Source organism: Chinchilla lanigera, unplaced genomic scaffold (genome assembly GCF_000276665.1).
Source record: "Chinchilla lanigera isolate Chin_1 unplaced genomic scaffold, ChiLan1.0 scaffold00136, whole genome shotgun sequence".
NCBI classification, from domain to species: Eukaryota; Metazoa; Chordata; class Mammalia; order Rodentia; family Chinchillidae; genus Chinchilla; species Chinchilla lanigera.
The window spans coordinates 2,362,367-2,380,640 of NW_004955537.1; the positions used below are offsets into that span (position 1 = coordinate 2,362,367).

The 18,274-nt window shown below is 41.5% G+C and overlaps 1 protein-coding gene across 5 annotated transcripts in view; it reads left to right on the top strand.

Moving 5' to 3' along the window:
* The first annotated feature begins 1,487 nt into the window (after window positions 1–1,487).
* The window catches only part of Znf691 (zinc finger protein 691), a 37,736-nt gene continuing 20,949 nt past the window's right edge, over window positions 1,488–18,274 (top strand). For 4 of the 5 annotated variants that reach the window (XR_001232077.1, XR_001232078.1, XR_001232080.1 and 1 more), the window contains exons 1-3: window positions 1,488–1,564; window positions 6,516–8,369; window positions 13,494–13,656. Coding sequence is in view for 1 of the 5 variants with exons in the window: in XM_005410624.2 (XP_005410681.1) it covers window positions 6,525–7,385 (861 nt within the window). In the remaining 4 variants the exon portion in view is untranslated. Of the gene's footprint in view, window positions 1,565–6,515; window positions 9,407–13,493; window positions 13,657–18,274 lie in introns of those variants that run through there. The other variant, XM_005410624.2, reaches the window with a different exon arrangement.

Sequence of the window (18,274 nt, forward strand, 5' to 3'; positions counted from 1 at the left end):
CAGAAACACCTAGAATAATGTTTAGCCAAATTCTGGGCACATGGTGACCTAGTCAAATTGATATATAAAATTAACCATCACAGTGCCTGAGTGGAATTTTTCATTTGCTTTTATATTGTTCTTAAATAAAACCTTTGCTAGTCATTGTTTGGCATGCTTTTGTCTTCATTATAAATGAGGAATTGTGAGGACTTTGGTTGCAGCAGAAACACACATTATGAGGTTGGTTTCTAAACAGTTTTGAATCTACTCAAGCAAGCTTTAACTGCAGTTCATAATAAAGCCAGTTTTATTTCTCAGTATGCCCGCTAGTATTTTATTTTTTATTGAAAATATTTTTTGCAGTACTGGATATTAAATCCAGGGTTTCATACATGCTAGGCAAGCACTCTATCACTGAACTACATCCCTCGCCCATTTTAAATCAACTTATCAAATAAAATCAATGATCAAATAGTGTAGAACAGAAACTTATATTTTGCTCACACATACTTAGTTCCAAACATACTTTCCTAAATACCCCAGTCTTAAAAGTAATTTATATTGTTTGCATTGGCCCTACGCACTGAGAAAACTTTACCAGCAGGAAACTGAACAATGTGGAACTAGAAGCTCTATGTATCTTTTTATCAGTCTGTCATCTTTCTATGAACTCATTTAATCCTTATAACAATTCTGCCAGGTATTTTATCGCAGAGGAAAACGGTTCTTCAAATGGTTAGGTGCTACAGCTGGGATTATAAACCTGGTCCCTCTAGCTCTGATGGCAGGGTTCCCCCCTACCCTTTAAAGAAATACCGTGCAGATCTTGAGAAACCTTTAGTTAGCCTACACATTCAATTAGTCTTTATCTTTTAAAATAGAACGTGAAAAATAAAATCCTAGTTCTGGATACTTTAGTGGTATTCTGTATCTATTTTGAAAGTGTCATATTTAATTGAAGACGCATGTAGTATCCAGAAGGCCATGTTAGGAGGTGGAGGTCTCCTTGGAAGTGGACAAGAGATTGAGCAAACTCCCTTCCAGGTCCACACTTCTTTAATTTTAAACTATAAATCTTTTTTTTTTTTTTTTTTTTTTTGCTTTTTCTCCGGTACCGGGAACCGAACTCACGACCTTGCGCTTGCCAGGCAGGCGCTTTGCCGCTGAGCTAAATCCCCAGACCCTAAACTATAAATCTTGAGTGAGGTGCCGGACTCTAGGCTTCGCTGGGTGTTCGGAGGATCTTCAAGGATCACCACTCAAAGTAAAACCGCAGGGAAACCTGACGACCTAAGATGGGAAGCCAGTCTCTACAGCTCGTTCTAAACTTCGCAGAAGTTCTCTGCGAGGCGACCGTTTTCTTCAGGACTACAGCTCCCAGCATGCCACGCACGAGGCTAAAGATCATTGGTACTCCGGCCCGAGCGTTTGCATTGTGGCAGGTACTTCAGCCAATAAAAAGGAAGGTCCACCCCTAGAAACCAATCCTAGAGTTGCAGGGCGGGCCCTTCCTGGGTTCCGTCTCCGGCTCCTTCCCGGCCCTCCCAGGCGGCGCTGTCCCTGAGGAAGCGGCGGGAGCGAGGTGGGTCCCGGCTGGGTGGAGGTTGTTGGGGGAGGCGGACACAACTTTGCGGAGCGCTCTCAGGATGACCCCTTCCTTCTCACCGCGGACTTGGACGCTGCTGCTTTGCCCCGCGGCGACAGTAGGGAGCAGAGGGCCGGCCTGTGGTCCCTCCGCCCGGACCCCGGTGCCGCTCGCCCGGCCCGCGCGTCCCCACACCCGCCCCGCCCTCCCTCGGCCGGCCTGTGAGTGCGTGCAGGCCCGCCGCTGACCGCACCTCGGGGTCGGCCGCTCGTTCGCTCGCACCTTGCGGTCCCTCTGAACCTAGCCCCTGCCTTCCACAGCGCTGTGGACTGTCGCGTGGGCTTCCCTCGCCTCAGGGCACAGCCCAGCCTCTGGGGCCCTGGTCCCCCAACCCCTCTGATGCGCGCAGCCTTTGTCTCTTCTCCCTCGCCATCTCCTCGGGCCCTCGACCCCCCTGGTGCTCTCTGTCGGACACGTTCTTTAGCTCTAACGCCTGATCTTTCCTACCTCTTCTCCGCGCTCCACGACTTGGCCCTAGATCTGGAGCTTTGACCCTTTGGTCGCATTCCAGCTTGTCTTCTCTGCGACCCAGGGCCTTGGCCTTCATCATCTGTGGTGACCGGGCGCATCTTCTTGGCTGCTTCATTGCCTGATCCGTTCCGCCCTGTGTTGCTAAGCCCCTAAGGAAGACCAGCCCAGTAGGCCCGGTTCTCTCCAAATCTTAGGAATGTGGTATGAACGTGACTGTATTTTAGCTGCGTTGCCTTCTCAATAGGTAGTGAATGTCCTTTGTCTACTAGTCCTAGTCCTGCTTACTCTGAAGTCCTAGCTTATCAGGGACTTGACCTATTCCGCTGTCTCCTAAAACCAGTGTATGGCAAAGGCTTAAATAAAAAGAGACGAGTGGTATGGTTCATGGGGAGTCCAGGAAGGTCAGAGCTCTCTGGGAGTAGAGACAAAGATTCTTCCACATCACCATATTTATTGGGTTCTCACGGATTTGGGGAGTGTAGAAAGAGGAGGATACAAAAGCCCCCCTTCCCCCCAACTTAGAACAAAGGCAGTACATTTTGCTAATTAAGAGAACTGTTTGATCTTTAAGGTTGACAGTTTTATTGCTCTGGAATAGGGAGGGCCAGCATCCCTAGTCCTGGCTACCTCTCTCCTGGCTGCCTCAGCTGTGGTGTTATCTTGACTTTAGAGCAATGTGAATATGAGCTTTTCCAACTTTCCAGCTTTTCCAATGTGAATGTGAGCCAGAGGTCCCTTCATGGTCAGCAACTTAACTCTTACATAGCCTGGTTCCCAACACTAGCTGAAATGCCATCTCTTCCGTGAAGCTGTTCATCTCTGATCTCTTCAGAAAGATATGCCTGTGCCATCTGAACTCCTGTGGCACTGTTTTTCTTTTCTTTCCATCCTTTCTTCCCTCCTTTTGTCCCACTAGTGCTAACGTAATGATTAAAAGCCCAGGCTTTGGAGTGATGGGCACATGCCCCAGTTCTGCTGTTTACTGCATACTCATGGCCAAGTTATTTCTCTGAGCCTCAGTTTCCTCATCTCTAAAATAAGGATGACAAAGGAATAGTAGTAAAAATGAAATGAGATGATTGATATATAGTGCTTAGTCCAAGGCCTAGTACTTTGTAGGATCTTTAAAAAACGCTATTATTGATTCCTGTATCATGCACCATACCCTTTGCTGGGCAGTGAGAAGTGGGTACAAAGGTGACTAAGACACAGACCTTGTTCTTATTTCTTGGAACTTGGAACAGTTTCTGGAATTCATGGTCTATTTCACTACCTTGTATCATAAACTATTTGAGGTAGTAATCATAATCCTAAATCTTTTTGCTCTTACATTCACTCCTGAGAGAGCTTGACCTTGATAAGTTATAGGTACACAGAACAGCAGTTTGGGAAGTGAGTGAAGACCACAATCACTGTATTGTTAATCGAGCCGAGGTGGGGTGGGGAGGGGCAGAGAGTAGATTAAAATCATATCCGTGCTGGGGTGTAGCTCAGCAGCATGGTGCATGCCTGGCAACATGAGGTCCTAAGTTCAATTCCCAGTACAAAAAACCCACCTTGAAAATCACATTCATTCACTCATTTATTTAGATGACACTGAAGCACCTAGCCTTATGCTGCAGAAGATTACTAAGATGACTCAGTCCTTTTCCTCAAGTTTCTCATAGACTACTAGTGGAAGCAGACAGAAACCAATGATTGCATATCACTGTAAAAGCAAGCATGAGATTCTGTGGGCACATAAAGGAGAAAGTGGACAGGAATGAGGAGATTGCTGAGGAACAGTGGGTGAAAAAATACCATGAAATGGGTTCTGGAGACAAGTCTGGCCTTTATTGGGTTCACTCAACAAATACTTATTAAGGAGCTACTGTACATGCTTGCCGCTGCTGTAGGAGTGTGTGTTACGTTAGTGAATAAAACAAAATCCTAACTCTCAGGAAATTACTATTTAACAAGGGAAGGTAGATAGTAAATAATAGACACAAATAAATAGAATTCAGTCAGTAAGATAAACTATGGGGCAGAGGGACTGGGAATATATGTAGCAGGGAGGATAGAAGATGGAGGGTTTGAAATCTTTAAAAGGATGATTAAGGAAATGAATATAAATGTCAGAATAAATACTTTTTGGTGTTTACCTGCATTTTTGAAAGTGAAGCAGGCTATTATTTTTTATATTGCATATCAAGATTTTTTAACAGTGATTGTTAAATGGCAGTTTGTCTTCCGTTGTTTTAAATAAAATTTTGTTGGAACACAGCCACCTTCATTCCTTTATGTTTTATTTATGCTGCTCTCCTGTTACAAGCAGAGTTGAGTAGTTACAATAGTGATCCAATGGCTCTAAATATTTACTAATATTTATATTATTTGACCCTTTACAAAAAAGTTTGCAGTCCTCTGTTTTTTAAAGAGTTGATGTTCTAGGCCAGGTGTAGTGGCACACTCCTATGATCCCAGCAGTTGGGAGGCTGAGGCAGGAGGATCACTGTGAGTTAGAGGCCAGCTTTGGCTATATAGTGAGTTCAAGGCTATCCTTGCATAGTGAGACTCTGTCTCAAAAAACAAAAAAACTAAATCAAACCAAAACAAAATAGTTGATGTTCTATGTCTGTTTTACATTTGAGAGGATTATATACAATCTTGCACTCTTAATTGAAACATTTTTTCCTTTCCTATTAAGATCATTTAAAGGATTTTAAAAATTCTTGTGTTCTTCACAAGCTAGTACATAATGTCTTCAGTAACTGTAATAGCAGCTGCTATTTGCTGAGTGATTAGTGTATGTCACATGCTTTGAGTATAGTACAGGCACTTTTCCTAATGTAAGTCATCTGGTGTAGATAGGTGTCACAATTTGGTGATGAGAAAGTTGAGGCTAGATTGAATAATTTGCCGCGAGTTATAAAGATTGTCTATGTCACTATTGTAATCCTATACTAAATCTAATTGGTGCCCATTCTTTCACTCTGTGGCCTTTTTCCAAAAATCCTTGCAGCTCTAAAGAAATCACCAGTCTTCGCTGTCTGCTATCAGTGTTTATCATAGTCCGTGTTTCCCTCCCTTATCCCTTTGTTTCTGTCATTTTGGGCAGCATTTCACCAGCCCACTGTTTTGTTTTGTTTTGTTTTGAGACAGGGTGTCACTTTGTAGTGCAGGCTGGCCTTGAACTCATTGTATAGCCCACGCTGATCTCAAACTCATGGTGATCCTCCTGCTGCAGCCTCCTGAGTGCTGGGATTACAGGTGTGCAGCACCATGCCTGGCTCCCCTCGCTTTTTGAAATGTCATTTTTTTCTTCAAGTCCCAGAGGACATGCCATCACTCTTGTCATATCAGAAATACTTTTTTCTTTCTCTTCTTTTCTACCTTGGCCATAGGAGCTAAAGGAATTTATGCTGCTTAGCAGGCATTTACTGTTGTTGACATAAACAGTCCTTGTGCTGGGTGCTGTATGTTTAAGCTGTGTGTGTGTGTGTGGGGGGAGTATGGTTTGTGTGTCTCTGTGTTGTATGTATGTGGTATGTGAGTATGGCTGTGTGGTGTATGTATATAGCCATGTATGTTGTATGTGGCTATATTGTGGGAGAGCTGTATGTGGTATATGTGACCTATACGTGTATAGCTCTGTATGTGTGTTTATATATAATGTAATTGTGTATGCAGTGTGTATGTTATGTATGTATGGTATGAGAATGTGGCTAAATGTGTTTGTGGTATGTGAGTATGGCTGTGTATCATGTGACACGTGTGTGTGTGTGTGTGTGTGTGTGTGTGTGTGTGTAGCTTTCTATGATATTTGACACTGGGCACTGACCATTCAGAATAGCACAGTTCAGGCCCTTCAGTAGGTCTTAGAGGTCCAGATGGTAACCTTTCAATTGCTAAATTATGGTGAGGTCTGGAGAGGTGTGAGGTGGCAGGACACTGACTAGGATTCAGATGTGGGTCTTCCAAAGGCAACTAGGAAAGCCTCAGGAGTGAGAGTCTGTTATGTTCATTTTGAAGGCAGGTAAATAGTTTTAGGGAAGATTTTTCAAAATAGATATAAAAGGGGTTTTACTTAACTTATAGGTAGGCAGAAAAATCAAACTCATCTCAGAATGAAAGTGCCTTTATGTGTGCAAAAATTAGCGTCCAGACATTGTTTAATGGTATTAAAATGAGTGACATTCAAAATGCAGGTATCTTTTATTGGTGGTGGACAAAGTGAGTGTGTTTTTGCTCTCATGTGTAGCTTTAAATACCTCTGAAAAGTTTCTCACTTGAAAATAAGTAGAGGCTAAATATTCCAGTTAATTGAGGTTATTCCAGGAGGGAGCAGGTTTACGTCCCCTCAACCAGAATGAAAAGTTTCCTGTGGTCTGGCCTGACCCGAGGAATAAAGGTGTTGAACATTTGTGTTCATTCTCAGGGTTCAGAGATGGGCAGTGAGAAGGAGCAGAGTCAAGAACCACACCTGCCTGAGGAAGGGGAAGGGGGTAAGCCTTGGAGAGTGGATGGCTCAGAGGGTTCTCGGATCCCAGCTGGGGAAAAGGAGGATGGGCAAGAGAGCCCATCGAAGGGGCCAGAAGGAACATGTCCAAAAAAGCCATGGCAGAAAGTCACTACCTCTACCTCAGCAGGAGGGCCAGGGGACCCCAGTGCTCATCCAAAGCCTGAGGCGGACCAGAAGCCCTTTGCATGTGCCCAGTGTGGCAAAACCTTCAACAATACCTCCAGCCTGAGAACACACCAGCGAATCCACACTGGCGAGAAGCCCTACAAGTGTTCCGAATGTGGCAAGAGCTTTTCAAGAAGCTCCAATCGCATCCGGCACGAGCGAATCCACCTGGAGGAGAAGCACTACAAATGTCCCAAGTGTCAGGAAAGCTTTCGGCGGCGCTCAGACCTCACCACACACCAGCAAGATCACCTGGGCAAGCGGCCGTACCGCTGTGACATCTGTGGGAAGAGCTTCAGCCAGAGTGCCACACTGGCTGTGCATCACCGAACCCACCTGGAGCCAGCACCCTACATCTGCTGTGAGTGTGGGAAGAGCTTCAGCAACAGTTCCAGCTTTGGAGTGCACCACCGCACCCACACGGGTGAGAGGCCTTACGAGTGTGCTGAGTGTGGGCGGACCTTCAGCGATATCTCCAACTTTGGAGCGCACCAAAGGACCCACAGAGGGGAGAAGCCCTACCGTTGCACCCTGTGTGGGAAACACTTCTCCCGAAGCTCTAATCTCATCCGCCACCAGAAAACACACATGGGTGAGCAGTCTGGGAAAGAGTCCAGCTGAAGAGGAGCCCCACTTACAGAGTGGGAGACAGAGTGAAAGATTCACCCTTAGTGGAGGATGAAGGTCTTTGGGATCTGCTGCTGCCCCCTTGACCTTGAGCCCTTCATCCCACTTTAGAGAGTGGTTTCCTATTGTCTCTGGAATCAGGATGTCCAGGAATTCCTGAGAAAGGACTCTAAGTGAAAAACCTAGCCTTCTCTCAGGAAGTTCCTTGCCTTGGAAAGTCAGAGGATCCAGTCTTGGCTTCACCTCTTTGGGGGTAACAGAGAAATAGGGTAGGCTCAGAACATGTTCATACCATTAAGGCTGCAGTCCTCTGGTCTTTAAGGAAACACCTGTAAGATGGTGTCTCTGTTTGCAGGGCCTCTATATAGTCGGTGAACTGTGTAGGGCAGACTGCAGAGGCCTGCTTGTTCATGCCTGCCGTGGCCCAACCCAAGTGTGCTTCTAGATGTCTAGGCTGGCAGGAGTGGCCCTCCTAATAGTCTAAGAAGAGGTTTGAGGTCCTGCCTTAGAATTGAAAGGAGAGCCCTCAGGGATTCGTGATTCGGCGACCTCACACTCTCCCATGTTTGTTACCTGTTATCCCTACCCAAACTTGCATCTGTTTCCCTAGAGTGATCAGCAGTAAAACCCTTCAATGACAAGGACCTGTGTACTTATTTGGGGAAGTGGGGAGCTGGGGAGATTGTCCCCGTCCAGTCATTGTGTAAGGAAGATGAATTCCAAGAGTGTGAGATGGTTGGCTGCTCTGAAAAGCAAAAGAAAGCAGGCTGAGTTTCTGGGGCCTTTGAGGGAAAGGGGCAAAGGCAAGGACTAACATCCACTGAGCATCTAACCCTACACTGGTGATTCTGATTCTTCGGGTTACTTTATGTTCTTCATTTTATTGTTGTCGTAGCAATCCCCAGGGGTATTAGATGCGGAAATGGATGTACGGAAAGATGAAGTCACACAACAGGCACATAGTGGAGCAGTTTAAAGGTGGGCCTCCCAGGGGATGCTCTTTTCACTGAATTCACCTTGTGGGTCTGTGGCGGAGGAGCACATGGGAGGCTGGCCTGGAGGTGGGACCAGTGTGGTCTCTTGATATGGCTCTGGAACATTCACTTGGGAAGTCTGTACGAAGCGTGAGAGCCATTTCAGCTTTATTTATTGAGTACTTCTGTGGCTAAGAAAACTGACAGTGGCAGGGAGTAGAGGGTGAGGGATAGGATGAGAGAACTCTCAGGAACCATAATGAGAGTTTGCCTTTAGGACCAATAATTTAGTCCCTAAGACTGGCACAGCTGGGGAGCTGGAGAGATTGTTCCAGTGCAGCCATTTCCTGTCCAGTCTTCACATGGAAGATTTAAACAATTTTTTTTAGCAGGGAAGTTTAGCATTAACCCAGCTTTCCTCTAACAAAAACAAAACACCCTTTCCTACCTTTCTCATTAGTCTAGGGCAATGATGGCAAACCTTTTAGAGCTTTCACTGATAAACGGCCTGCTGCAGCACGTGTGCCTTGGACCACCACTGGTCCAGGATCTTGGCTGTCATAATATGGAGCCCTGTTCATTTGGCACTGGCTCGCAGAATATGAATTAATAACACCCAGGACCTGACCTATCAGATGGGTATCTGGCCGCTCATTCAGGAAGGGAGGTGCCAGGAGCTTTCACTCTCGACTTTTGACAACCACGTGAAACGAGCTGTCTGCACTTGACATACGTGGAAAGAGGCTGGCAGAAAGTGACTTGCTCATGAAAACAGCAAGTAACTGGCAGGGCCTGGAACTGAACCTACTTCTACCCAAAGGTGGTTGGTTTTGGTTTTGTTTTGTTCTTTAAGCTATAGAAGACTCCTTCCCAAGTGATTCTCTTACATTTGTAGGGCACTTTATAGTTTACAAAGCACTTTTATTTTATATAGATTTTCTTGTTCCTTGAAAATCTCCACATAATATTTTAAATGTAATAACCTAATCTAAAACATGTTAAGTGACACACATTCTAATAATAAAAGCCACATATATCAAATGCCTCCTGCTGCTAGTTGTTACATACTTACTAGCTCTACTATTCTGTGAGGTAGTAATGTCCCCATTTCAATATAAGGCTCTGTGAGTCTAAATTATCTGACTTGTAGAGCTGGTATTTAAATAAGAATGTCTGATTGTAAGAACAAGCTCTTCATTATACCCATTGTAAAGCCAGGTCTACCGGACCCCTCCCAGTCCAGGGAGCTTTGTGTGATTATCCTTCCTGACTTAGAGCCCTATAGAAAACTGAAAACTTCTGCTGCCAGTGAGGCTGAGAATGAATGTTCCAGGGACTTGCTTTGATCATAGGATGAGACTCCCTGGCCAAGCTCATATGTCCTTTTATAGATTTAGCTTATAGGCTAGGGTTTCTGTGTTCAACAATTTTTTTTTTTAAGACAAGGTCTCGCCTTGTAGCCCATGCTGCCCTCAAACTTGGAGCGATCCTCCTGCCTCAGCCTCCTGAGTGCTGGGATTACAGGCATGCACCACCACGCCTGGCTTGACAATGAGTACTGATTAGCCCATTTATTCATTCTCTGACTTCCTTTTTTGGTTAACTTCCTTTATTTTTTCCATTTTTTTCTTTTCTTTCCACCTGTCTGTTTCCTTCTCTTCCCTTCTTTCTTCAACTCACCCTCCTTTCTCTACCTGGTAGCTAGAAAAATTGACAAGATAATGTGACACTGTGTTCTTTGGTGCATTAAACTGACAAATTACAACGCAGTGATAGATGACATTATAGTTGTACCCAGGGTTCTGAAGGGGCCCAGGGGAGAGCTTAATCTAGCCTGTTCTGGTTAAGGGGCCAGGAGTGAGTAAGACATAGTTCTTCCAAGAAGTCAGAGGAACAGAAACTCCTTTGAACAAGGTGCTGGGGGAACACAAGTAGAAGTGGCAAGCTCTTCTGAAGGGACCTGAAGAATGAGTAGGTAAAAAGAACTAGAAGGTTTTTTTCAGATGGAAAGGGAGATGTGGTGTTTGAGGGGACAATGCAATGTTTGATGTAGTTAGTGTCCAGATGGAGAGGAGGGTGGTAAGGTAGATAGGCCAGATCACGAAGGGTGTTGGATGCCAGATGAGATCTAGATTGTGGACAATAGAATTTTAAAGTAGAGGAATGACAGGATACCACTCACCTTTTAGGAAAGACAGTGTAGTGTAAAAGATGAATGTGTAGGGATTCAAGTGATTTTGGCGGTACTCTAAACTGGGTGCCTGCTGGGGTCTTTTGGATCCCAAAAGAGGGCTTTGGATGATCACCTCAGAGTCTTGTCACTTTCACAGGATAGAAACTCAAACCCTCTATGCAATTTCTGCAGATTACTAGGATTTATGACCTCAGGGGTTCTTCTTGCCTGAAGTTCCTGTGATCTACTCAAGCGTTCTCTATTTTGTCTCCATTGTCCCTGTCATGGAACTCAGCACTTTAGAAATTACATCCAGCCAAGCATTTTGTCCGTTTAGACTGCTTTCTAAAGATTGAGAGTCTTCACATCATGACGTGTCACTAACTTCCTCTTCTCTTTCCTCGCTTTTCTGCCCTGCTCTCTCTCTCCTGGATTGCCATAACAAGACTGGTGCATTTTACTACAGGTGTCTCACTAACATCAGAGAATTTTTTTCCTACACATTTTATCATTTCCAGAGTTGGAATATGTTTTAGAACTGATAATGTTTTAGATTAAATGAAATCACATTATAAGAAAGATATGAAGTGGTGGTCTCAGCAAGATAGAATATGACATCCCAGGCCCTAGTCCCACAGAGAGGCAACAGCTTCAACAGTATATAGCTTGTGCTCACACATGTACTAAAAAACCAAGATATAGGCCCAAATACCTTTATGAGAACTCTGGAGTTCTTCCAGAATTAGGGAGTTTCAGGAGCTCGGGCAACCACAGAGCCAATAAGAACTACATTGAAATGGTGAAGAAGTCTTTACCTTGCCCTTTCTCTAAGCTGGCATGGCTCAATTTGAATCATACCTGCTCCCGTGGGGGGAAAAGAAAATGGATTATGCATCCAGTATTCTGACTTTTCAGAGGACTTCCCAAGGAACTGGCTCCTCTCTTGCCTAACTTGGAAAATTAATGGAAATGGAATAATATGAGTACATGGGGAGCCACTCGAAGCCGGGGTGTGAGGCAGCTTGCTGTATTATGAGGGCCTACAATAATGGTAGACAGGCCAGCACACTCAGCATGATTGGGAAAAGGGTCCCAGTTGCAGCTGGTCCCTTGGTAGGGAGGGAGGAGAGTAGAGCACATGCTCAATATTCGGCCTGTTTTTGTTTTCAGGGAGTTGCCCAGGGGACTGGTATATGTTTTGCTTGGTTAGGGATTCTAATGGGAAGTCCGCATAATTTGAGTGTCTAGCAGCCATTGAACACAAGTGATAGGCTTTCTTAGTACCAGAGAAACTGCAGTACTGCACATAGACACCAGGGGGAGCAAAAAATTGTGAGCGCCTGAGAAAGAAGCTGGCAAAACTTTGGGAAATTAAAAGCATAAAGCCTAGAGAGGTCACATCCCCTCAGAAAGATCCAGAATCTCCCAGAACCCTCCCCTGAGTCTAGCTGGGGTGATTACTGAAGATCTGTGTAAGGCTAGTCTGTTAAAAATCAGAAAAATTATACATGACTAAAATGAAAATATCACCACATAAACTATATAAAAAATAACTTGGGAGCTTATATTCTTTAGGCCTTATATTCTAAAGGCCTAAAGATGTAAGACAGCTTACATAAATTAAACATTGACATAATTGAAGTCCCTTATAGACTTATCTCCATTCCATTTCCCCTCCTTCTCAAGCTAACCACTGTCCAAAATTTTTACAAAAAACAAATTTTTTTTGTATGCCTGATTTTGCAAAAAACACATTCTGAAATGGATTAAAATGCAATAATTGAAAAATTCACTAGAAGGTTTCAACAACAGACTTGATTAAGCAAAGTAATCAGTAAACGCAAATTCAGGTAATTTGAAATTATTGGGTCAGGGACAAAAAAGCAAAAAAAAAAAAAAAAGCAAATTCTAAGGGATTTGTGGGACACTATCAAGTGGATCAGTATATGTATTATGGGAATTTAATAACAAGGAAAGACAGAACAGGGGCAGAAAGCTTATTTGAAGAAATAATGGTCCAAAACTTCCCAAATCTGAGAATGGAAATGAATATCCTAATAAAAGAAGCTCGGAGAACTCTAAGGTGAGCAAAAGAGATCCACAGTAAGAAACATTACAATAAAAATGTTAACAGAGACAAAGAGAAAACCTTTAAAATGGCAAGAGAAAAGCAAATCACATATAAGGGTGCTTCCATAATTTTACCAGGGAATTTCTCAGCAGAAACCTTATAAGCCAGAAGAGAGTGTGATGATACATTCAAAATGCTGGGGTAAAACCCCCAACAAAACAAAATTAAAAAAACTGCTGAACAAGAATACTATAACTGGCAAAACTGTCCTTCAAAAATGAAGGAGAAGCCGAGCGTGGTGGCGCATGCCTGTAATCCCAGCACTTGGGAGGTTGAGGAAAGAGGATCGTTGTGAGTTCGAGACTAACCTGGGCTACAAAGTGAGCTCAAGGCTGGCCTGAACTGCATAGCAAGACCCTGTCTCAAAAAGACCAAAAAAACAAACAAAAACAAAAATGAAGGAGAAATACTTTACAAGGTAAACAAAACTGAGGGAATTAACCATAACTAGAATTGACTTACAAGAAATACTAAAAAAGATAATTGAAACTGGACGTTCAAGTCGAAACAGAAAGATGTAAGACAGCAGTGCAAAAGCATATAAAACTATCTCACTAGTAAGTGTATAGCTAAAGAATACTGTAATGTTATAATGATGGTGTATATAAATTCTGGTGTGTGGTATATATGTGAGGGTATATAATTCTGGTGTAGGATTTAAAACAGAAAAGAGAAGTAAGTATATAAAACTAAAGTAATGCATACAAAATGTAAAAGACTTTTTTTACATTGATAACATGAAGGGGGCAGGTAAGAATTACAGTTTTTGTATGTGATTGAAATAGTTATCAGTTTAAAACATAACTGTAAGATGTTTTATGTAGGGTTCATGATAACCACAAGGAAACTACCTATAGAAGATGCACAGGATAAAATGAGAAAAACAGTGTAAGCATGTCAACACATACAAAATCAATGAGACACACAAGCAGTAAGAGAAGAAAATGAACAAAATTATCATAAGACTGAAGAAATAAAATGCCAATGGTAAGTTCTGTATCAAAAGTTATTTTAAGTGTAAATTAAAATTAATTTCTGCAATCATAAAACAGTATGGCCAGTTGGGGAAAAATATCAAGAGTTCTCATTATTGATTCTAGGTGTAGGGGCTGGGGATTTAGCTCAGCGGCACAGCGCCTGCCTGGCAAGTGCGACGTGGTGAGTTCGATTCCCGGTACCGGAAAAAAAAAAAAAAAGATTCTAGGTGTAAAGAGCTTGGAAGTCACCACTCTGTCCTAACAAGAGGTAAAAGCTGAACAAATGAAAAAAAAAATCAACTTCTTTTCTTAAATTCATTAGGGAAGTAGGGTAAATTATTAAAGAAACATAGATACAGAAAATCACAGCATATTGGAACGGAAACTTCTGTGGGAACCAGTACCAGGTAGAGAAATCTAAACTGTAAACTGATTAAGTTTTGGAAAGTAGATGTGGGCAAGTCTCATAGTTAAAAACTTCAGGGAATCCTTGTCATATGGGGGACTCCCACACATTTGTGATATTAACCTACAGGAGTCTGACCAGGTTCTCACAGTAAATTTTGGGAAAAATCTTACATTTCCATGGGGGCCGCGGGGGGAAGAAACCTAGTTAGCCGGAGCCTTACTTGTTGGGGTTCTGTCAGAGCCTAATTGATATTAAAATAAGGAAATACAACTCCAGTTATTCAACACTTTCAACTGTTAAGAAGCAAGAAGTTTTCCTACTGAGATCAGAAACTATGTAAGGATTTCCTCTCTTACTGTGCTTTTTCAAAACTATACTGGATGTCCTACCTAATTTAGTAAGACAAGGAAGTGAAATAAAAAGTTTACTTACTGGGAAGGAAGAAATGAAACCCTTTTATTTGCAGATGATGTGATTATCTTCATATAAAATGTGAAAGAAGTGAAAACCCCTCAAGAACTAATAAGCAAAAAACCCTCTAATAAGCAGTTATAGCAAGATTGCAGGTACAAGGATAATATACAAAAGTGTAGTCTATATAGTGGTTCCTTGGTTCAGGGGCTTACTTTGTTCTATGATTCTGGAAAAAGTGGCCATGTTTGTGTTTGTCTGGGAATGATGGCTGTGGTCATGTTTGTCACTTGATACAGAGTTTGCAAACAAAAACAAAATTTACCAAATGCTTCTGTTTGTGAACCAAATTGTTGGTGAACAAAAGCATTTGTGAACCAAGGTACCACTCTACCAGTAAAGAATGAGTGGAATATGAAATGGAAAGCACAATACTTTTTACATTAGTACCCCCCCAAACGGAAATACTTAAGTATAAAGCTAATAAAATATGTATAATATCTATGAGAAGAGCTACAAAATTCTGTTGAAAGAAATCAAAGAGGAACTAAATAAATGGAAACATTCCATATTTGTGGATAGGAAGGCTCAATATAGTCAAAGGCAGTTCTTTTATATTACTTTGAATAAAATCCCAGTCCAATCCTAGAAAAAGTATTTTATAGGTACTGACAAACTAATTTTAAACTTTATAAGAAGATGTGAAAGACTTATTATAGTTGGTATATATTTTTGTCCCTGGTGTGTTTTTTTAAAAAACCACATCCAACTGACTTGTTTTGTTGGAGATTGGGAGGTGGAGATGTCTGGTATATTTTTGTCACTGGCTTCACTTAACCTCCTCTTCCTTCCCCTTCCCGTCCCTTGTCTGCCTCTCCACTCCTCTCTCCTTCCTAGCTGTCATGGGTGAGCAGTTTCCCTCAGCCATGTCCTTCCACCATGCTGTTTCTATCTTGGAAGCAGCCAACTATGGACTGACTGAACACTCTTAAACTGTGAGCCAAAATGGACCTCTCCTTTTTTAAAAATTTTTTTATTTTTTTAAATTTTAGAAATAAAAGGAGGAAAATACTAACAGATCGACAACGTTTTACAAAATAGCAAAGGATCAGTACAGACGTTACAGAGTTACAGAGTGGTAGGGAATTAACAATGCTTATTGTATTACATATTGATATCTTTAATGTAGTTTCTCATGAAAACACATATAGACATACAAAGCTAATCAACCAATGCCTCACTGACAGTTTCTTTCAGCAAGGAAATACAGGACAGTAGAACACCTGTGTTAACTATCCTGCATATACATATATACAAACTTTCTCCTTCTTTCCCTTCTCTTTTCCCATATTCCAGTTATCCTTTACCTACGAGTGCTTTCCTATCAATTCTCAATGTCTGTCATATCTCCTAGTTTAAATTAACTCTTTCAGGCTTTACACTAGAGAAACAATGCGGTGCTTGCACATGTATGTTTGATTTATTTCGCTTATGAGTATGGTCTCTAGTTGTGACCATTTGCCTATAAAAGCCTCGAGTTTTTCTTTCTTTACAGCTGAGTAATATTCCATTATATAAAAGTATCACAATTTTCTTATCCAATCCTCAGTGGATGGACATTTGGGTTGCTTCCACATTTTAGCAATTACAAATTGTGCTGCTGTGAACATAGGTGCACATATATCACTGTGATATGATGTTTTTAGATCTTCTGGGAAAATACCCAGCAGGGAGATAGCTGGGTTGAATGGGACCTCTAGACCTAGTTTTCTGAGGACTTTCCAAACTGATTTCCACAGTGGTTTCACCAGTCTGCATTCCCACCAGCAGTGGAGAAGGGTTCCTATTTCTCCACAGCCTCGCCAGCATTTGTTATTGGTTGATTTCTTAATGCTAGCCATTCTTACTGGGGTAAGGTGGAATCTCAGTGTTGTTTTAATTTGCATTTCTCGAATGACTAATGATGTTGAACATTTTCTCATATATTTATTTGCCATTTGTATCTCCTTGTCTGAGAAGTGTGTATTCATCTCCTCTGCCCATTTTTGGATTGGGTCTTTGAATTTGGAGGGGCTGAAAATTTTTAATTCTTTATATGTTCTAGATAGAAGCCTTTTGTCTGATGGACAATCAGCTAAAATTTTTTCCAAGTTTGTGGGTTTTCTTTCTACTCTGCTGGTGATTTCTTTAGATGTGCAGAAACTTTTCAGTAGGATGAGATCCCAGTTGTTGATTCTTTCAAGTGTTTCACGTGCAATTTGGTTTTTGTTCATGAACTCTCTTCCTACCCCTATGTCTTCAAGGTTTTTTACCTACCTTCTCTTCCAATAGCTTTAGTGGGACCTCTCCTTCATTAAGTTGTGAGTGTTGTGTATTTTGTCTCATCAATGGGAGAGGGACTAATAGATAATCAGTACAATACTGAAGAAAAAACCCTAACACTCTTTGAATTCAAGACTTACTATACAGCTATAATCAAGACAATTTGTTTGGTGAAAGAATATATAAATAGTTCAGTGAAACAGAGTAGAGTGGCTAGAAATTCTATAAATATAGTTAACTAGTTTTTGATAAAAGAAGAAAGCCAATACAATGGAGCAAGTTTGTTTGTTAGTTTATTGGTACTTGGGATTGGACATAGGGCCTTCTGCATTCTGGATAAGTCTTTACAACTGAGCTACTTTTCCAGCTAAGATAATTTTGTTTCCCTTGCTATAGTTCTATTTGTTGATTCTTGCTATTATTTCCTATGCTTTTGGAGTCTTATTCAGGAGTCTTTGCCTATGCCTACCACTTCAAGTGTTTCTCCTATATTTTCTCCTAGCAGTTTCAAAATTTTGATTTTTGAATTGGTTTTTGTACAGTGAGAGGTAGATATTTAGCTTCAATCTTCTACAAGTGAATATCCAGTTTTCCCAGCACTTATGTTCAAGAGACATTCTTTTTGCTAACTATATTTTTGGCTCCTTTGTCCAGAATTAGATGGCTGTTATTACTTGGGTTTGTTTCTGTTTGCTATATTTTTTTCCATTGGTCTATATGACTGTTGCCACTACCATGCTGTTTTTGTTACTATAGCTTTGTAGTGTAATTTGAAATTAGGTATTATGATGCTTTCAATCTTGTTTTTTCCCCTTAGAATTGCTTTGGCTTTTCTGGGCCTTTTCTGTTTTCCTTTTCTAAAATTCATATGAATTTTAGAATTTTTTTCCAAGGGGCTGGGGATATAGCTCAGCAGCACAAGCACTTGCCTGACAAGTGCAAGGTCCTGAGTTCGATTCCCGGTACCAAAAAACAAAACAAAAAGAGTCTGAGGAGAGAAGAAGGCAAAACAAACAAACAAAACAAACAACAGAAAAGGATTTTTTTCCAGTTCTGTGAAGAATGTCATTGATATTTTCATGGGGATTGCATGAAACTGTAGATCACTTTTGGTAATATGGCCAATTGGACAATATTAGTTCTTCCAATCCATGAACATGGAAGGTCTTTCTATATTCTAGTGTCTTCTTCAATTTCTTACTTCAGTGTTCTGAAGTTTTCATTGTAGAGGTCTTTCATCTCCTTGATTAGACTGATCCCTAGATAGTGAAGCTATTCTGAATGGACTTGGTTTCCTGGTTTCTTTCTCAGCTAATCTACTATTTGTTTATAGTAAAGCTATTGATGTTTTAAATGTTAATTTTATATTCTCTTACATTGTTGAATTCATTTATCAGCTCTTAAAGTCTTTTGGTAGAGTCTTTAGGGTCTCCTAAGTATAGGATTATATCATTAGTAAACAAGAATAATTTTATTTCTTTCTTTC